We start from the raw sequence: 19,915 nt of genomic DNA, 5'->3' as shown, positions 1-19,915 counted from the left end.
ATCTGTGGGGCATCCTCAAACGGAAGGTGGAGGAGTGCAAGCTCTAACATCCACCAGCTCCGTGATGTCGTCATGGAGGAGGACTCCAGTGGCAACCTGTGAAGCTCTGGTGAACTCCATGCCCAAGATGGTTAAGGCAGTGCTGGAAAATGATGGTGGCCACACAAAATATTGACACTTTGGGCCCCATTTGGACATTTTCACTTAGGGGTGTACTCACTTTTGTTGCCAGCGGTTTAGACATTAATGGCTGTGTGTTGAGTTATTTTGAGGGGACAGCAAATTTACACTGTTATACAAGCTGTACACTCAGTACTTTACATTGTAGCAAAGTGTCATTTCTTCAGTGTTGTCACATGAAAAGATTTGCTCAAATATTTACAAAAATGTGAGGGGTGTACTCACTTTTGTGATATACTGTATAGGAGATACATTGCTGTGACTGGTTTGGTCATCAAATCACTGATAATAATCGAATGAGATGCCAACTAACTTTATATGCAGTGTGCAAATATAAGGCTTGTTATCTTTTCCCTGTCCTTTCCCTTAGAGATTGATGGGATGTATCCATAGGATCACTCAACTACAGGGGATAGACAGCTGACGAAACAAATTGTGGCCACTAATTCAGATGCACAGTCCCCCCTTTTTCTTCTCTGACTAGAGCTATCAGAGATGTTTCATGAGTAGAAATCCAAAGGCTTCAGTGAAATATCCAATCCAGTTGTCCGTCTGTCACATCTCAAAGAAGTATTTGCATGAAACGTTGAAGAGATATTTTGGGAAAATTGGTGGATAAGATAAGGTTCCATGTGGTGATGGTGGTGGTTGATCGTCTTTCCTGCATGGTAGTGTTTCCCCACAACCTCCGCATCCATCGTTAACTCCCCAGACAGCCCTCCTGTCCTCTGGGCCCAGTGACCCAGTAGCCTTTTCACACTACCGTGCTGACCCGAACCAGGCTATACTGGCTCTCTATGAAATATTTTTCCCACAGTCCTTTTCAGCAATGGTGGATGGACACGTAAACAGACCAGCACTGCTCGATTCGGCTCAGTAGTGTGAAAAGGGCTCAGAGGTCAAAGGTGGCCCTTAGGAGGTCTTGACCAGGTCGTAGACGTAGATGTGGAAGTCGTCGTCGAACTTGATGAAGTATACGGAGGGTTTGGCCTCCACCTGGTGGATGACCATGCCAGTTCGTTTGGAGCCGTCCTCTTTAGCGTACTCAACCTGTTTCCCCACCAGACTGTCCACCACCTCCCCCGGCTCCCGCTCCGCAGGCGTAGCGTCATCTAAGAGACAAACAATAACACAAGTTTAAGTTAATTTTGCCATATGTAATTTATTTATGGGAAATCATTGGAAACTCAAACATGTTCACCTGTCTATTTATTCAACCTGGTTAATCTCTTTTACAAGAGAGACCTGGACAATGAAGAACACAAAGCTTTTATCATGAAGAGAGAGTAGCCTGCTATCATCATGAAAAGCAACCCACCCACCCATCATCAGGCGAGTATAGACATTATAAAGGCTCATGCATGCTTATAAAATGTTCATAAACTCGTACACACATCTTAGCTTTAAGCAGTCAGTCTTACAATCAAGAGAGAGTGGTCTATTGTCATTTTGAAGTGCAGCCTAACTCTAAGGACAGGACTAACTTGAGTCAGGCATGATCCTCAGGTCTCCCTCCTTGTAGTCGTCTAGGAGCTGGTACATGTACAGGACGGGGTCTTTCTCGTAGGTGATAAAGAACCAGGTATTCATGATGGGTGCCCGGGCCAGAACCATGCCCCTCCACTCGTCTTTAGTTCCGTCCTCCGTCTCAAACATGTGCTCCACTGCCTTCCCTATCATCGTGTCAGCCAGGTTGACGTCGCTGATGCGCGTAGAGGCTGCAACAGAGTACATGGTACATGGTAACATCTAGTTTCAAGTTTATTTGCCATGTTTAACTTATATATTGGAAAACTTACTAACTCATGAATATCAACGATTAACGATCAAACTCACAATCCATGTTATTAACATTTTAGGAGCACTATGAACGTGTAACACCATTAGAGCACAAACAGAAACTCGTCTGCGACTTGCGTTAATCAAATCAACACCAAATGACAACAATCAATATAAACAATATGTATACATAGACCAAGGTCTTACATTGACGGTCAGGGAGCACCTCGAGGCCCTGTACCCTCTCATCTTTATGCAGCTCCAGGCCGTAGACACAGTCGAAGCCGTCGTACTTGATGAGGTAGAGCGAGGGGTTGACGGGCACCTGGTCCAGCACCGTGCCTTTCCACTGCGACTGAGACGTAGCACTCCCCTCCTTCCAGATGTGCTGGATACGACAGCCCACCATGTTCCGCCGTGGCGCCGACGACACTGCCTTGTTGGGGCCCATGCTGTTCTTTTGTTTCCTGAACGATGTTTCAGACAACTTATGAAAAAGGGGAATTCGGGGGAACAAACATACACTTAGCCAATGAAAAGGGTGAAAACCTGATGGCTGTCAGTCCCTTACATTAGCTACTAATCTAACTGGATCCATTTTATAGTACATCAAATAGCCTAAAATATTTAATTTATTAAATATATATAGTGCATTTGGAAAGTATTCAGACTCCTTGACTTTTTCCACATTGTTACGTTACACCCTCATCCTAAAATTGAAAAAAATTCCTCTCATCAATGTACACACAACACCACAAAGCAAAAATGGAAATATCAAATTTACATAAGTATTCAGACCCTTTACTCAGTACTGTGATGAAGCACCTTTGGCATTGATTACAACTTTGAGTCTGGGTATGACGCTACAAGCTTGGCACACTTGTATTTGGGGAGTTTCTCCCATTCTTCTCTGCAGATCCTCTCAAGCTCTGTCAGATTGGATGGGGAGAGTCGCTGCACAGCTATTTTCAGGTCCCTCCAGAGATGTTTGATCGGGTTCAAGTCCAGGCTCAGGCTGGGCCACTCAAGGACATTCAGAGACTTGTCCTGAAGCCACTACTGCGTTGTCTTGGTATTCCTGTTGGAAGGTGAACCTTCGCCCCAGTCTGAGGTACTGAGCGCTCTGGAGCAGGTTTTCATCAAGGATCTCTCTGTACCTTGCTCCGTTCATCTTTTCCTCGAACCTGACTAGTCTCAGTCCCTGCCGCTGAAAATCATCCCCATATCATGATGCTGCCATCACCATGCTTCACTGTAGGGATGGTGCCAGGTTACCTCCAGACGTGATACTTAGCATTCAGGCCAAAGAGTTCAATCTTGGTTTCATCAGACCAGATAATCTTGTTTCTCATGGTCTGAGAGACCTTCATGGCTTGATTTTTGTTCTGACATGCACCGTCAACTGTGGGACCTTATATAGACAGGTGTGTGCCTTTCCAAATCATGTCCAATCAATCGAATTTACCACAGGTAGACTCCAATCAAGTTGTAGAAACATCTCAAAGATGACCAATGGAAACAGGATGCACCTGAGCTCAATTTCGAGTCTAAATACTTTTGTAAATAAGTTATTTCTTGTTTTATTTTTAATACATTTGCAAAAAAAAGTACACACCTCTATTTGCTTTGTCATAATGGGGTATGGCGTGTAGATTGATAAGGACTTCATTTTTTTTTTTAAATGGAAAAAGTCAAGGCGTCTGAATACTTTCCAAATGCATTGTAGCCCATAGCAATATAATACAGTCAAGTGTGTACTCTGATCTGCTTTCATTCCCTGGATCTGTCTACATGAGACCCGTAAAGACTGTGTACTTTGAAGTGTGAATATAGTACTGGCCATACCATGGTAGTGTGTCACTGCACAGCTGATACTAGCCCTGTATTCGCTTCAGCAGGCCACTAAAGAACAGTATTAGATATCAGGTATTCAGCGTGGCACTACTAGACTAAATAATTAATGTATCTTACCGAGCACCACTGTTCTCTACATAGTCAAAAGTAGGCTGCAGATGGTTTTAGCCGTTCATTTAATAGGCCTACTACGCAAAATGTCTATTCAAAACAGTTGAATGCTGAATGTTTTACAAATGCACAATCACAAAGGGTACATAATAGCTAAGGTAAGTAGAGGATTCCTGGCTTACTTGTGGGAGTTCTTTTTCTTCATATTTGCAGAAACACCTGAGTGCCCTTAAAAACAAAAACATTTAAAAAAAAATGATTCTAATGCAAATTAATGGAGTAAATCTATTCAGTAGCTAGGCTACTCTACTCTTATAAGTGGGCTAAATGTACCTGATTGTCATCTGAAGATAACAAAAGCAAACCACAAAGTCTGTCCCCCCCTATTATAGGCCTACCGAGTACTATGTTTGATCAAAGCCTATATGGGCCCTGGTTCAAAGAAGTACATTATTAAGGAAACAAAAGTAGTGCCCTATAAAGGGAATAGGTGTCCAGGTGTTTCCAACATCACCAGACAAGCTGGATCCTGGAACTCACAAGGCTGGCGAAAGGGAAAAAGGGTGTCGAGAAACACCTGGAGGTGGGAGCTTGAGGCAGATACAAGGAGAACCGGCTTGGAGTGGAACGAGCTGGAGAAGACTGCCCAGAAAAGTAGTGTTGTCACAATAGCAGAAGACTTTGATACCAGGTTAAGTATCATGACACTCAATACCATCACAACAAAAAAGGCCAAAGTCACAGAATGGCACTTGACCCAGACAGATCTTTTGAGGTATCATTACATTTTAAATTTTTGATGTTCATATGTTTTCAGAGATAGTCATGTATGCATTAAGTAATCAATTATACAACCACTGACTTCGTTTTTACCAATCTAATTGCAGTTGAAGGCGGAAGTTTACATACACTTAGGTTGGAGTCATTAAAACTTGTTTTTCAACCACTCCACACATTTCTTGTTAACAAACTATAGTTTTGTCAAGTCGGTTAGGGCATCTACTTTGTGCATGACACAAGTAATTCTTCCAACAATTGTTTACAGACAGATTATTTCACTTATATGCCATGTCATGGCTTTAGAAGCTTCTGGTAGGCTAATTGACATCATTTGAGTCAACTGGAGGTGTACCTGTGGATGTATTTCAAGGCCTACCTTCAAACTCAGCACCTCTGAGAAAAAGAAAAAAAATACTACGCATAGGACTCGTTTTACTGTGGATATTGATACTTTTGTACCTGTGTCCTCCAGCATCTTCACAAGGTCCTTTGCTGTTGTTCTGGGATTGATTTGCACTTTTCGCACCAAAGTGCGTTCTTCTCTAGGAGACAGAATGCGTCTCCTTCCTGAGCGGTATGGCAGCTGCGTGGTCCCATGGTGTTTATTCTTGCGTAGTATTGTTTGTACATATGAACGTGGTACCATCAGGCGTTTGGGAATTGCTCCCAAGGATGAACCAGACTTGTGGAGGTCTACAATTTATTTTCTGAGGTCTTGGCTGATTTATTTTGATTTTCCAATGATGTCAAGCAAAGAGGCACTGAGTTTGAAGGTAGGCCTTGAAATACATCCACAGGTACATCTCCAGTTGACTCAAATTATGTCAATTAGCCTATCAGAAGCTTCTAAAGCCATGACATCATTTTCCAAGCTGTTTAAAGGCATAGTCAACTTAGTGTATGTAAACTTCTGACCCACTGGAATTGTGATACAGTGAATTACAAGAGAAATAATCTGTCTGTAAACAATTGTTGGAAGAATTACTTGTGTCATACCTAGTCAGTTGTACAACTGCATGCCTTGAAATGTGTCTTCCGCATTTAACCCAACCCCCCTGAATCAGATAGGTGTGAGGGCTGCCTTAATTGACATCCACTAATGTAGCCTACATTGTCCGGTTTGGATGATTGCGTATGCTGTCGCTACTGCATCCAAAAATAAACTGGTCACATTCAGGACATAACTTTTTTGTAAGAACTGTGTTTGTGCAAAATGTGGCTGGCTCATATGCTGACTGCGGCGTCAATCGAAACTGGACGTTCTAAATAACCATTCTAATCACAACAGTTTGAGCGTACACTGCAGGGACCACTAGAAGATCGCATCCGTTTGTTGGTATGTGTGAAAATGTTGAACTGGGTTTAAGCAAAACTACCAAAACTATTGCTGATGGTGAACCTGAACAATCAAAATTAAATCTAATTTCAGCAGGTATACAGTGCCTTCAGAGAGTATTCACACCCATTGACTTTTTCCACAGTTTGTGTTAAGGTGGGATTAAAATGTATTTAACTGTAATTGTTTTGTCAACAATCTACACAAAATACTCTGTCAAAGTGGAAGAAAAATTCTACAATTTTTAAGAAAATACATGAAAAGTAAAACACTAATTTATCTTGATTACATTCAACCCCAAGTCAATACATGTAAGAATCACCTTTGGCAGCGATTAGCATATCCATAACATGATGCAGCCAGTACCATTCTTGAAAATATGAAGAGTGGTACTCAGTGATCTATTGGATTTGCCCCAAACATAATGCTTTAAATTAAGGACAAAGTTTTTATTCTGTACAGGCTTCCTTCATTTCACTCTGTCATTTACGTTAGTATTGTGGAGTAACTACAATGTTGTTGATCCATCTGCAGTTTTCTCCTATCACAGGCATTAAATGGTGTAACTGTTTTAAAGTCACCATTTGCCTCATGGTGAAATCCCTTAACGGTTTCCTTCCTCTCCAACAACTGAGTTAGGAAGGACGCCTGCGTCTTTGTAGTGAGGGGGTGTATTGATACACCCTCCAGTGTAATGAATAACTTCACCATGCTCAAAGTGATATTCAATTTCTGCTTTTTAGGTGCCCTTCTTTGCGAGGCATTGGAAAACCTCCCTGATCTTTGTGGTTGAATCTGTGTTTGAAATTCCCTGCTCGACTGAGGGACCTTACTGATAACTGTATGTGTGGGGTACAGAGATAGGGTAGTCATTCAACAATAATAGGGGTTAACATGATTTCACACAGAGTGAGTCCATGCAACTTATTGACTTGTTAAGCAACTTTTTCCTCCTGAACGTATTTAGGCTTGCCATAACAAAGGGGTTGAATACTTATTGACTCAAGGCATTTCAGGTTTCATTTTTATTCATTTGTAAACATTTCTAAAAACATATTTCCACTTTGAAATTATGGGGTATTGTGTGTCGGCCAGTGACACAAAATCTAAATGTAATCAATTTTAAATTCAGCCTGTAACACAACAAAATGAGGAAAAAGTCAAGGGGTGTGAATACTTTCTAAAGACACTGTATATAGGCTATAGCCAGATGAGAGATGTGTCTCTGGTCGCTTTCTTTTATTCCGGTAAAACACAATTTTCCAACAGCATTTGATAACAATAACCAATTACAGTGGTTGTCACTCAATTAATAAAGCCTAACATTACGCAACCATTTTACAAGCATTTGAATGCTGGAGGTGCCTTGCGCAGATGTGTAAGGAATAGGAATAGGCCGCTTACCTGAATAGGAATAGGCCGCTTACCTCTCGCTTCGCACACTGACCAACAGCGCGCAGTTTGACTAGGCTACTCATCCCCAGTAGCCTACTGATGAACGACATTTGCATAGAAAGCAATATCTTTTTTATATAAAAGTGTGCGCTGTCTCTTTTAAAGGGTAACTCTCAACCCCAATTTAAGCCTTTGCGCCTTAAAATTTAAAAATAAAAAGTAATTCAGGTGAGAAGTTGAGAATTGCACATAAATATTCATTTGAGGGTATTTCATTTTTATTTATTTAACCTTTATTTAACTAGGCAAGTCAGTTAAAGAACACATTCTTATTTACATTGACGGCCTACCAAGGTAAACCTGATCCCAACACTTTCTCAATAAAACATAGCCTACTTACCAGAGGTCCACTGGCATGCACTGATAATACAATTATGTGCATTGCGAGCAAATACGGCACTGGGCAGTTAGGAGAGTTAGCCCCTGTATGGGTCGTCACAAGTTACCACAGCCACAGTCATACAGGCCACCTATTTCTACAACTTATCTTCTTAAAATTTGAATTTAACATAACCACAGTGCTAACCTTTCCCTAACACAACCCTAACTTATGCCTAATTTTTATTTTCATTCATTTTTACGCTAAAGCCAACTTTGACTTTGTGGCTGTGGGAACTAGTTGGAAACCAGTGGTAAGGCGCCAAGTTCCTGAGTTCCTGACACCTATTGCCACTTGCAGTGTAAATTCGAATCCCACATGAGGCGCAAAAAAAATTGTTGAAATGTGGACTAACATTTATTGTGTTGGAAAGAAAACAACAATCATCCCTTGAAAATTAAGATTTAGGGGCTCAATTGGGGGGGCTTAGTTCAATCCAACCCGCATTGTAGTATTTATGCAGTAGCTCTTTTTTCAATGGTCAAATTAACTCACAGATTGGTCGTGGGTACTACATAAAAAAACCTAAAAACTACTACCAGGGCGACCTCTCTCACAGGTATGCTTTCACTTTTCAGAATTCAAAGTGTGTGGGCACGGGATGAATACTGTAAATAAAGGATAATATATATATATATATATAAGATATCTGCCCCATGTGGGGCTAGAACTCTCGACCATAGACGGGCTGGTTGTTTAGCAACAAAACCAAGGCACGTGCAGCTACATGAAAAAAACTAGAGGGGGTTAGCTTAGATTGTTGACATGTATAGTTCGTCTCCAATGTTTATTGACAACATAAATACATTTGGACAATGAGCACTTGTTGTCTCTCAAATACATGGTTACAGTTGCTGGTTATCTGGCTAGCGAATTTCAGCCATATTAGCATTGATATGAAATCCGTCAAAACACCTCAAAACAAGACATCTATATTCAAATATTCATACCAACTACACTAACTGTACTATTTGTGACATAACTTGAGTATGTAGTATGCTTATTGGTCATAGTATGGATATAGTTAGTATTCCAAAAGTTCCCGGATGTCGTACTAATTTCGCCAAAATACGAAGAATTCAAGCAGTCGACACTATTTCTGTGCTTTTAGGGCCCATAATGAAATTCTTCAGAAAATGGGCGTGGTTTCACAATGTTTTCAGATTTGAAGAAAATGGCGGAAAATATGCAGCTGAAGTTGAAGAGAGTGGATACAAAATTCATTGCTTTAACTAATTATGACAAATGTTTAAGAAAATGTTGAGCAATGTAATAAAGTAATGACTTTTCAAATAAGTTACGTTACACATTATGTTGGCTGACAATTTGTTAGTCAGTTTGTTATCCTTACGAACCGCATAGCATTACAACAGTATGTATCGGTATGTTAGTTACTTACTAAACATTAGTTGGCTACTATTTCAATGAACTTGCCAGGCAGTATATTAACTATATGCTAACTAACTACCCAACATTTATTGATTTGATTATTCACGTCATTCTTAGCTAAGTGGTATAGTCGTTGTGAGTTCTCAATGGATATTGTTAATTTTGGCTATCTACTCCAATTTCAGAGCACTCTCGTCTGAGTGTGCCAGAGCGAAGAATTACTGAAGGATTTACAAACGCTCAACACCTATTGAATATGGCCAGTGTCAGTAAACGTCTGCAAAAACAAGCGTAATTAAATTGTTGCCAGCAGCACAGTTACAGTCACCAACGCTCTGGATAACATTAAAACAGCCTAACCAGCTCTGCTAGGGCGAGTAAAATGGTCAGAGTGAGGTGTTCTCTCATTTGTGTCTGGAAGTAGCTAGTAAGCTAGCCAACGTTAGCTTGGGTGCTTGACTACCATTGTGAGGTGAGAACACTCGCTTGGATCAACCCTACTCCTCGGCCAGAGCGTCCAGTGTACACTCCAAGAGCGAAACGTTCTGAATTTGCAAATGGACAATCTGACAACGCTCTGGATTGAATTTACGAACACACCCGAAACCGTAAAATATCTAGCTAGTAATTTGTTATGCTAACAAGCTAGCAATAGGTTGCATAGCAACAGCATCAACTTCAGGTAGACAGGCGAAGCGCTAATATAATCAACTGAAAGGATACCGTTCGTTTACAATATACTAAAATGAACTAATAGTATGTAATATATACTCATTAAGTATGTAGTATACATTATGTTAGTATTGGTATAGTTGCATATAGTTTTCGTGACCTTGTCAGCTAACCCATCTATTGAACCATGAGCCAACAGTCCTAGCGAACAGCGCCACCAATCAGTCATAGTAGTTGAGAAAAAATACAAGGAATTGAGATGACTACCATTGTCATCTATTTCTTATTACGATGGATGTAGCTACGAATATAAAAGGTATAATCCTCATAGCCTACATGTTTTTTTTTTCTTCGCAAAAGCACATAGATGTGTATGAAAGGGTAAGAAAGAATGTTGAATTTGGTCATATGCGGAAATGTGCCTTACTGCCTTTTGAATTTTGGGTAATGTCAGTAGTCTAGTCAAGGAAGCATCAAGCAAAAATATATTGGCACACTCCACTTACCAAGACCATTACCAAATAAGGCGCGCTGTCACCTGCTTTATAGTAAGCCTTGAGGTGGTATATTCACACACACAATGAGAGAGACAGGAAATACGTAACCTAGCGTAGCAGGCGAGGGAGACAAAGTGAATAAAGTTTTGGGCAATGGCTGTAGCTATGGTTTGTGTTGACAATCAGCTTTGAAATCAGCATATTTTGCATTACGCTTGGCATATCACAAACTAAGTACTAGGGTAGTGAATTGATGTTAGCTTCAGCTGTAAGCTAGCAAGGGAAGTTAGCCTACAAAGCTGGAAGCTACCAGTATCTTCAATATTGTATTTTTAAAGTGCTCTCGCCTGTAACGCCATTGTTAAATACAGTTCGCAAAACAGTTGCAACATTTCAGCTTACCATACAACACTAGAACAGAGTGCGATGGAGAGGAGTCATTGATGGCCTATGCTTCCAAAGGAGCAGGCTAAGTAAGTAAGTAATAAAGGGAATAGGATCCCATTTGGGATGCCGCAAACACATCTATAAAGAGCCTGATTAAAGCCAAACTAACCTGCATCAGCTCTGGATCGCTGGCCCGGCGCGCTCTTCCTGAATTGGGTCTTCATTCATCAGCATATAGGGGAGCAGCCGAGCTGCCAGACTAGGGTGAAAATATCTATGGTACCAAGTCTGGGGTATAAAAATATGAATGTAATGAAAACATTAATGATTTATGTAATAGCCCAGAGAGATGGAAAACAGCCAGGGAATAAATCTTAATAGAATCCAGTGGGTCCAGTCAGAGGAAGTGAGAAAGTGAAAATCTATATGGCAACCAATTCAGAAAATGGAAACTGCCCACTGGGCACAGATGTCAGTTCAACATCTAGTTTTGATTTGCATTTGGTTGAGTGGTCAACTAACATGAAACCAACAAAAAATGTCACCATGTCATTGGATTTAGGTTAAAAGTTGAGTGAAAAAATTACAAAATGCCCTTATGTTGATGACCTTTTGCATATCCAATCAGTTTTCCACGTTGATTCAACGTCAACATATTGTTTTTTGGGGTTGAAATGATGTGGAAACAACTTTTATTCAACCAGTTTTTGCCCAGTGGGAGGGAGGGAGTTAAAAAGGAAAGCGTCTATCTATGATACCCAGTGAAAGCAGAATAAAGGGATAGGGACGAATTTTGGTATTCAACCCAGATTGTCCACGGATGGTTGAGGACTGACTTCGGAGCAGGCGGATGTCTCTGTTCAGGGATGACGGTCACATCAGCTCTCTGCGAAGACCTGCAAACCAAAATAAATTATTATATAAAAGGTGATTATAAATTGGGTGGTTTCGAGCCCTGAATGCTGATTGGCTGACAGCCGTGGCACCCTTAGCCATGGTATATTGGCCATATACCACACGTGCCTTATTGCTTAATTCTATTGAGTCACTTTAACAGACTAATTTTGCACATAATCTCAAAAAAGAGAAAAACATTGTGTTTGGTTATCCATTTCATACCAAAGCAGACTCCCCAAATATTGTGGGCTAAATCATCAAGATGTACAGTACCAGTCAAAAGTTTGGACACACCTACTCATTCTAGGGTTTTTCTTTATTTGTACCATTTTCTACATTGTAGAATAATAGTGAATACATCAAAACTATGAAGTAACACATATGGAATCATGTAGTAACCAAAAAAGTGTTAAACAAATCTAAATATATTTTATAATTGAGATTCTTCAAAGTAGCCAATGCCACCCTTTGACTTGATGACAGCATTTTTTCAACCAGCTTCATGAGATAGTCACCTGGAATGCATTTAAATTAACAGGTGTGCCTTGTTAAATGTAAATTTGTGGAATTTCTTTTCTTCTAAATGCGTTTGGGCCAATCAGTTGTGTTGTGACAAGGTGGGGTTGGTATACAGAAGATAGCCCTATTTGGTAAAAGACCAAGACCGTATTATGTTAAGAAAAGCTCAAATAAGCAAAGAGAAATCCATCATTACTTTTAAGACTTGAAGGTCAGTCAATATGGAAAAATTCAAGAACGTTGACAGTTTCTTCAAGTGCAGTCCCAAAAACTATCAAGCGCTATGATGAAACTGGCTCTCATGAGGACCGCCACAAGAAAGGAAGAGTTACCTCTGCTGCAGAGGATAAGTTCATTATAGTTACTAGCTTCAGAAATTCCAGCCCAAATAAATGCTCCAGAGTTCAAGTAACAGACACATCTCAACATCAACTGTTCAGAGACTGCGTAAATCAGGCCCAGACTTGACTGCCCTTGACCAGCATAAAAACATCCTGTGGCGTTCTGCATTATTTTAGTATTTTTTTAATTTCACCTTTATTTAACCAGGTAGGCTAGTTGAGAACAAGTTCTTATTTACAACTGCGACCTGGCCAAGATAAAGCAAATAAATAGGCCATGGTGGCGAAGTAAATACAATATAGCAATTAAAACACTGGAATGGTAGATTTGACAGTAGATGATTGTGCAAAGTAGACATACTGGGGTGCAAAGGAGCAAAATAATAAATAAATAAATACAGTAGGGGAAGGGGTAGTTGTTTGGGCTATTTATAGATGGGCTATGTACAGGTGCAGTGATCCGTGAGCTGCTCTGACAGCTGGTGCTTAAAGCTAGTGAGGGAGATAAGTGTTTCAGAGATTTTTGTAGTTCGTTCCAGTCAATGGCAGCAGAGAACTGGAAGGAGAGGCGGCCAAAGGAGGAATTGGCTTTGGGGGTGACAAGTGAGATATACCTGCTGGAACGCGTGCTACGGGTGGGTGCTGCTATGGTGACCAGCGAGCAGAGATAAGGTGGGACTTTACCGAGCAGGGTCTTGTAGATGACCTGGAGCCAGTGGGTTTGGCGACGAGTATGAAGCGAGGGCCAGCCAACGAGAGTGTACAGGTCGCAGTGGTGGGTAGTATATGGGTGACAAAACAGATGGCACTGTGATAGACTGCATACAATTTGTTGAGTAGGGTGTTGGAGGCTATTTTGTAAATGACATCGCCAAAGTCGAGGATCGATAAGATGGTCAGTTTTATGAGGGTATGTTTGGTAGCATGAGTGAAGAATGCTTTGTTGCGATATAGGAAGCCGATTCTAGATTTAATTTTGGATTGGAGATGCTTAATGTGAGTCTGGAAGGAGAGTTTACAGTCTAACCAGACACCTAGGTATTTGTAGTTGTCCACATATTCTAAGTCAGAACCGTCCAGAGTAGTGATGCTGGACGGGCGGGCAGGTGCAGGCAGCGATCGGTTGAAGCGCATGCATATAGTTTTACTTGTATTTTAGAGCAGTTGGAGGCCACGGAAGGAGAGTTGTCTGGCATTGAAGCTCATCTGGAGGGTTGTTAACACAGTGTCCAGAGAAGGGCCTGCCATGCACATTTGTGGCCTGCTGGAGGTCATTTTGCAGGGCTCTGGCAGTGCTACTCCTTGCACAAAGGCGGAGGTAGCGGTCCTGCTGCTGGGTTGTTGCCCTCCTACGGCCTCCTCCACGTCTCCTGATGTACTGGCCTGTCTCCTGGTAGCGCCTCCATGCTCTGGACACTACGCTGACAGACACAGCAAACCTTTTTGCCACAGCTCGCATTGATGTGCCATCCTGGATGAACTGCACTACCTGAGCCACTTGTGTGGGTTGTAGACTCCGCCTCATGCTACCACTAGAGTGAAAGCACCGCCAGCATTCAAAAGTGACCAAACATCAGCCAGGAAGCATAGGAACTGAGAAGTGGTCTGTGGTCACCACCTGCAGAATCACTCCCTTATTGGGGGTGTCTTGCTAATTGCCTATAATTTCCACCTTTTGCCTATTCCATTTGCACAACAGCATGTGAAATTTATTGTCAATCAGTGTTGCTTCCTAAGTGGACAGTTTGATTTCACAGAAGTGTGATTGACTTGGAGTTACATTGTGTTGTTTAAGTGTTCCCTTTATTTTTTTGAGCAGTGTATATATTAGCATCGAATAGCCCCATCGAATAGCCCCATCGATATGCCCCATCGATATGCCCCATCAATATGCCCCATCGAATAGCCCCATCGAATAGTCCCATCGAATAGTCCCATCGATATGCCCCATCGATATGCTAGCTAAGGCTAGCTTTTTCAAACATAAAATTGCATCCTGTAGCACTAAATCCCAAAAGTTTTGGGACACTGTAAAGTCCATGGAGAATAAGAGCACCTCCTTGCTGCCCACTGCACTGAGGCTAGGAAACACTGTCACCACCGATAAATCTACGATAATCGATCATTTCAATAAGCATTTTTCTACGGCTGGCAATGCTTTCCACCTGGCAATTCTTTTATTTTTTTCTCCCCAATTTCGTGGTATCCAATTGTTAGTAGTTACTGTCTTGTCTCATCGCTGCAACTTCTGTACGGACTCGGGAGAGGCGAAGGTCGAGAGCCATGCGTCCACCGAAACACAACCCAACCAAGCCGCACTGCTTCTTAACACAGCGCGCATCCAACCCGGAAGCCAGCCGCACCAATGTGTCGGAGGAAACATTGTACACCTAGCGACCTGGTCAGCGTGCACTGTGCCCGGCCCGCCACAGGAGTCGTTAGTGTGCGATGAGACATGGATATCCCTGCCGGCCAAACCCTCCCTAACCCGGACTACGCTAGGCCAATTGTGCGCCGCCCCGTGGGTCTCCCGGTCGCGGCCAGCTGTGACAGAGCCTGGGCTCGAACCCAGAGTCTCTGGTGGCACAGCTAGTACCTTAGACCACTGCGCCACCCGGGAGGCCCCCTGCAGCAACTTGCCCAACCCCCCGAACCCCCCCCCCCGCTTCTCCTCCACCCAAATCCAGACAGCTGATGTTCTGAAAGAGCTGCAAAATCTGGACCCCTACTAATCAGCCGGGCTAGACAATCTGGACCCTCTCTTTCTAAAATTATTCACCAGAACTGTTGCAACCCCTATTACTAGCCTGTTCAACCTGTCTTTCGTATCGTCTGAGATCCCCAAAGATTGGAAAGCTGCCCCGGTCATCTCCGTCTTCCAATGTGGAGACACTCTAGACCCAAACTGTTGTAGACCTATATCCATCCTGCCCTGCCTTTCTAAAATCTTCGAAAGCCAAGTTAACAAACAGATCACCGACCATTTCGAATCCCACTGTACCTTCTCCACTATGCAATCTGGTTTCCGAGCTGGTCATGAGTGCACCTCAGCCATGCTCAAGGTCCTAAACGATATCATAACCGCCATCGATAAAAGACAGTACTGTGCAGCCGTCTTCATCGACCTGGCCAAGGCTTTCGACTCTGTCAATCACTGCATTCTTATCGGCAGACTCAATAGCCTTGGTTTCTCAAATGACTGCCTCGCCTGGTTCACCAACTACTTCTCAGATAGAGTTCAGTGTGTCAAATCGGAGGGCCTGTTGTCCAGACCTCTGGCAGTCTCTATGGGGGTGCCACAGGGTTCAATTCTCGGACCGACTCTTTTCTCTGTATATATCAATGATGTCGCTCTTGCTGCTGGTGATTCTCTGATCCACCTCTACGCAGACGACACCATTCTGTATACATCTGGCCCTTCTTTGGACACTGTGTTAACAAACCTCCAAAAGAGCTTCAATGCCAGACAACACTCCTTCCATGGCCTCCAATTGCTTTTAAATGCTAGTAAAACTAAATGCATGCTCTTCATGGAAATCAAATCTGTCCTTTGATCTGATGAGTCCAAATCTGAGATTTTTGGTTCAAACCGCCATGTCTTAGATGATTGTAGATGATCGGATGATCTCTGCATGTGTGGTTCCCACCATGAAGCATGGAGGAGGTGGTGTGATTGTGTGGGGATGCTTTGGTGGTAACACTGTCAGGTGATTTATTTAGAATTCAAGGCACACTTAACCAGCATGGCTACCTCAGCATTTTCAAGCGATACGCCATCCCATCTGGTTTGCGCTTAGTGGGACTATCATTTGTTTTTCAACAGGACAATGACCCAACACACCTCCAAGCTGTGTAATGGATATTTGACCAAGCAGGATAGTGATGGAGTGCTGCATCAGATGACCTGGCCTCCACAATCACCCAACCTCAACCCAATTGATATGGTTTGGGATGAGTTGGACCGCAGAGTGAAGGAAAAGCAGCCAACAAGTGCTCAGTATATGTGGGAACTCCTTCAAGACTGTTGGAAAAGCATTCCAGGTGAAGCTATTTGAGAGAATGCCAAGAGTGTGCAAAGCTGTCATCAAGGCAAAGGGTGGCTAATTTGAATAATCTAAAATCTATTTTGATTGGTTCAACATTTTTAGTTACTACATGATAGTTTTGTTGTCTTCACTCTTATTCTACAATGTAGAAAATAGTAAAAAGAAAGAAAAAACCTTGAATGAGGAGGTGTGTCCACACTTTTGACTGGTACTGTAGCTTTAAAAAAAAAAAAAAAAAACTCTTTCTTCCCACTGGTGTGAGGATGTCATGGCAACAGTGAGAGACCCTGATGACACTGATTTCATGTGTATTATTGGAATGTATCCAAGCCATGTATGTAGTCAGTTACATTGAAGTGATGATCGCCAAAGTGAAGGAGAAGCCTGTTTTGTTACCATCCACCCTGTGTCACTCAGATTTTACCATTAGATACCAGGACTAGGCTAATCAAAACACTAAATTAGCCCTGTTTTACACATATAATTAGAATGATTCATCAAATAAGTCAGGAATCATTCAATCATGAAGAGAATTAATGAGTGATTCAAATTGTATGGTTCTTCTCCTACCACAGGGGTGCGTGCTCAGCCCCCTCCTGTACCCATGCCTGTGTGACCACGCACGTCTCCAACTCAATCATCCCGTTTGCTGACGACACAACAGTGGTAAGCACGATTACCAACAACGATGAGATAGCCTACAGGGAGAAGGTGAGGGCGTTGGGAGAGTGGTGGCAGGAAAATAACCTCTCACTCAACGTCAACAAAACAAAGGAGCTGATCGTGGACTTCAGGAAACAGCAGAGGGCGCACGCCCCACATTGACGGGGCCGCAGTGGAGAAGGTGGAAAGTTTCAAGTTCCTCGGCGTACATATCACTGACGATCTGAAATGGTCCACCCACACAGACAGTGTGGTGAAGAAGGCGCGACAGCGCCTCTTCAATCTCAGGAGGCTGAAGAAATTTGGCTTGGTCCCGAAAACCATCACAACCTTTTACAGATGCACAATTGAGAGCATCCTGTCGGGCTGTATCATCGCCTGGTATGGCAACTGCACCGCCTGCAACCGCAGGGCTCTCCAGAGGGTGGTGCGGTCTGCCCAATGCATCACCGGGGACAAACTACCTGCCCTCCAGGTCACCTACAGCACCCAATGTCACAGGAAGGCCAAATATATCATCAAGGACATCAACCACCCGAGCCACGGCCTGTTCACATATCTATCATCCAGAAGGCAAGGTCAGTACAGGTGCATCAAAGCTGGGACCGAGAGACTGAAAAACAGCTTCGATCAAGGCCATCAGACTGTTAAATAGCCATCACTAGCCAGCTTCGTAACCCTGCACCTTAGAGGCTGCTGCCCTATATACATAGAATTGGAATCACTGGCCACTTTAATAATGGAGCACTAGTCACTTTAATAATGTTTAAATAATGTTTACATACTGCTTTACTCATGTCATATGTATATACTGTATTCTATTCTACTATATTTTAGTCAATGCCTCTCCGACATTGCTCAATCTAAAATGTATATATTTCTAAAGTCCATTCTTTTACTTTTAGATTTGTGTGTATTGTTGTGAATAGTTTTAGATACTACTGCAGTGTTGGAGCTAGGAACACAAGCATTTCGCTACACCCTTAATAACATCTGCTAAATATGTGTACGTGGCCAATAACATTTTATTTGAAATACTGTCTGCTTGCATAACAGTGTCAATGATTACACATTACACACTCATTCACATGTTCTCAAGAGATGCTGAAAGAAAAAATATATATATATTTCTCCACTCCTGTTCCCAAGACAAAGTTAACATTTGTTATATAATTTCTCTGCAAAAAATTGATAAATCAGGAGGAGTTAATGTTATATTACATTACATGTGAGAGGTTATAGGCCAACAGTCAGTGTCCATATATCAGTTACTATTAAATTTAACCCATATACTTAAATTAGGAAAATTATGTTTATTCATGGTTACAGGGATACTCATGATCAGGATATCAAGGGTTAATGTAAACAGTATATCAAAGGTTCATGTAAACAGTTTATCCCGAATATGACCTTAAAAGGCTCTGATTGGTCAATCAGACATCTGTGGCCGTACAGCATTTACTGAGATGCAGCCTCCACAGATGTCAAGGCTTTCATACTTCTTGCGCTTAGCAGAGCAGAGCAATTGTGAAGGAAGTTGTCGGGGAAGTTAGTGTTTATACAGGATGTACCGCCCCCACCTACCGTCAACCAATCATGTCGATGCGGACTATACGGAGCACTCCGCATAGTTCGGAAGGGCGATGCGGTACAGAGTTTTACTTGCCTCTGCATGACTACGCAATTGCGTCACGCCCTCCATACTAAGCCTCCGACCACATTTTCGGATCAAGCCTAAATTGACTTTAAGCGGGATATGAGCTACTATCAGGAATACTGTGCGCATGTAAACGTGGTCATTGTCTTAAAATGGTAAGAAAAATGCAGTCTGCAAACAGCGCATAATTAGCTACACTAGCTAACGTTAGTGGCTGCAGCAGCCAATGTCAGCCATATTACATTACTATTATTTACATTCCCTGCAGCAGAGGGGAGAGTAAGTACTAAAACCGCACAGTCGAACAAAGGATGTACTGTACTCTGGCTGACAAGAAACACATTTTCAAGTGAAAACAAAAATGACTCAAACCAGCCTACTTTCCACCCTAATTTGAAAACCCATGTTACGCGCGCATAGAGACCTTTTCGAATGCATATTTGTGGTTGGCTTCCTGTCTGACAATAGATGTTTGTCTGTCGGGATATCTTACCCGCTTTATTGTGAAATTATAGCAAGATATGAAGGATATTTTCGTCTCCCGTTTGTCCCCTGTGCCAAGCCAGTCTCCGTTTGATGGCAACACCGATTCTACGGCCAAAAACCTTCCCCTCTTCTTCCGCTGCCAAATAGTGTTACAGCACGAGAAACAATTGGCGCAGTAAATTCCATCTTCCTGCAAAATAGTGAGTCATTGCGCGTTCCCCGAACCGACAGCTCTGCACCTGCGCATGTGTGACTGCGACAGGGCTCGGAACAACTTGAGGACAAGAAAACTATTTGAGTAAACTATTTAATTGACAACCAGTCTACACAACACAAAACACTTGATTAATTGCACTATAACGGTGACAAACTGCCCACAAACTGTTTGGGCCTAAGAAAGCTGTCCCAACATTTACTGCCTTTTTAAAAACCATAGCTGATATGGCTGACTTGCTTAAACAAATATGGTTACTGCTGACTCCACGTG

General features: G+C 42.2%; 1 protein-coding gene across 4 annotated transcripts; it reads right to left on the bottom strand.

The window, feature by feature from the left end:
* Positions 1-345: 345 nt before the first annotated feature.
* On the bottom strand, positions 346-19,625 carry LOC129818810 (spindlin-W). Of its 4 annotated transcripts, XM_055875064.1 has the most exons (7): positions 19,436-19,625; positions 11,656-11,715; positions 10,989-11,107; positions 4,107-4,152; positions 2,167-2,426; positions 1,665-1,898; positions 346-1,292 (listed from the first exon to the last, which is right to left on the bottom strand). In XM_055875064.1, exons 3-7 carry the CDS (start codon positions 11,041-11,043, stop codon positions 1,093-1,095), a joined length of 795 nt encoding a protein of 264 aa, XP_055731039.1. In that variant the 5' UTR covers positions 11,044-11,107; positions 11,656-11,715; positions 19,436-19,625; the 3' UTR covers positions 346-1,092. The 4 variants fall into 4 exon arrangements, with proteins under 4 accessions (XP_055731039.1, XP_055731038.1, XP_055731040.1 ...); XM_055875063.1 differs by having other exon boundaries at positions 347-1,292; positions 10,989-11,715; positions 19,436-19,624; XM_055875065.1 differs by lacking the exon at positions 4,107-4,152 and having other exon boundaries at positions 347-1,292; positions 10,989-11,715; positions 19,436-19,624.
* Between the last annotated feature and the right edge of the window lie 290 nt (positions 19,626-19,915).

This window comes from Salvelinus fontinalis, chromosome 21 (assembly GCF_029448725.1).
Source record: "Salvelinus fontinalis isolate EN_2023a chromosome 21, ASM2944872v1, whole genome shotgun sequence".
Taxonomy (NCBI): Eukaryota; Metazoa; Chordata; class Actinopteri; order Salmoniformes; family Salmonidae; genus Salvelinus; species Salvelinus fontinalis.
Note: the sequence above shows the minus strand (reverse complement) of the source record. Positions and strands in the feature narration are given on the sequence as shown.